Source organism: Malurus melanocephalus, unplaced genomic scaffold (genome assembly GCF_030028575.1).
Source record: "Malurus melanocephalus ecotype Western Australia unplaced genomic scaffold, MMel_1.1 scaffold_1620, whole genome shotgun sequence".
Classification (NCBI taxonomy): domain Eukaryota; kingdom Metazoa; phylum Chordata; class Aves; order Passeriformes; family Maluridae; genus Malurus; species Malurus melanocephalus.
Window position 1 is genome coordinate 26127 of NW_026624852.1, and position 1190 is coordinate 27316.

The window sequence follows — 1190 nt, forward strand, 5'->3', positions numbered from 1 at the left end:
TTCCCTTTTCTCCCTCTCCCCCACCAGGACCCCCAGTCCCACCCTGATCAGTTTTGGGGTTTCTCAATTCCCCACCGAGCCTGGAGCCCCCAAAACCCCGAGGATCCCCCAGCCCTCGCAGGACCACAACCGGGGCGACCCCACCCCACACTCTGCTCACCCTCCCAGCACCCCAAACCCACCCCACGGGGGTTAATTAAGCTAATGAGGCTAATGAGTCTGATTGGGGGTGCCCGGCAGGATCGAGAGGATCATCACACCGCGGCTGGCGCTGACCACGGCCGAGTTCCTGGCGTACCAGTGCGAGAAGCACGTGCTGGTCATCCTGACCGACATGAGCTCCTACGCCGAGGCCTTGCGCGAGGTCAGCGGGGTTTTTGGGGTGACCCGAGAGGTTTTGGGGTGGTCCGAGGGATCTAGGGTGCTCAGGGAGACAGGGTCAGCTGGGGGTCCTGGGGTTCTGGGGGGGTTTGGGGTGTCCAGGGGATTTGGGGTACCTGGGATTGCCAGGGCATCTGGGGGGTTTGGGATGCCTGCAGTGCTCAGGGTGTTCATGGTTCCCATGGTTCTTGGGGTGTTTGGGGTGTCTCAGGGTGTTTGGGGTGCCCAGCACACCTGAAGTTCCCAGGGTTCTTAGGATACTTAGGGCTCCTGGGGTGTTCAGGGTGCCCAGGGTATTTGGGATACCCAATATCCCAAGGTTCCCAGGGTTCTTGGGGTGTTCAGGATGCCTGGGATATTTGGGATACCCATTACCCCTAAGGTTCCCAGTGTTCTTGGGGTGTTTGGGATTCCTGGAGTGTCTGGAGTCCTCAGAATTCCCAGCACACCCGAAGTTCCCAGTGTTCTCGGGGTGTTTGGGGTGCCCGGGGTACTGAGGGTGTTTGGGATGCCCTGAACCCCTGAAGTTCCCGGGATTCTTGGGGTGTTTGTGATGTTCGGGGTGTTTGTGGTGTCTGGAGTGTTTTGGGGTGTTTGGGGAGCTCCAGGAGCTACTGGATGCCCAGTACACCTGAGGTTCCCGGGGTTCTTGGGGTTTTGGGGGTTCTAGGGGTGTATGGGATACCTGGGGAGCTCAGGGTGTTTGGGGTGCCAGGCACGCCTGGGATTCCCAGGGTTCTTGGGGTGTTTGGGTTTTTTGGGGTGCCCAGTACTCCTGAAGTTCCCAGGGTTCTTGGGGTATTTAGGGT

The 1190-nt window shown here is 59.5% G+C and overlaps 1 protein-coding gene across 1 annotated transcript in view; it reads left to right on the forward strand.

The window, feature by feature from the left end:
* Positions 1–364, forward strand: part of LOC130587190 (V-type proton ATPase subunit B, kidney isoform-like) — a gene marked incomplete at both ends in the record, with an annotated part of 10341 nt that extends 9977 nt beyond the window's left edge. Inside the window, one exon of the mRNA XM_057388155.1 lies at positions 241–364. Coding sequence (XP_057244138.1) covers positions 241–364 — 124 coding nt within the window. The remainder of the gene's footprint in view (positions 1–240) is intronic.
* Between the last annotated feature and the right edge of the window lie 826 nt (positions 365–1190).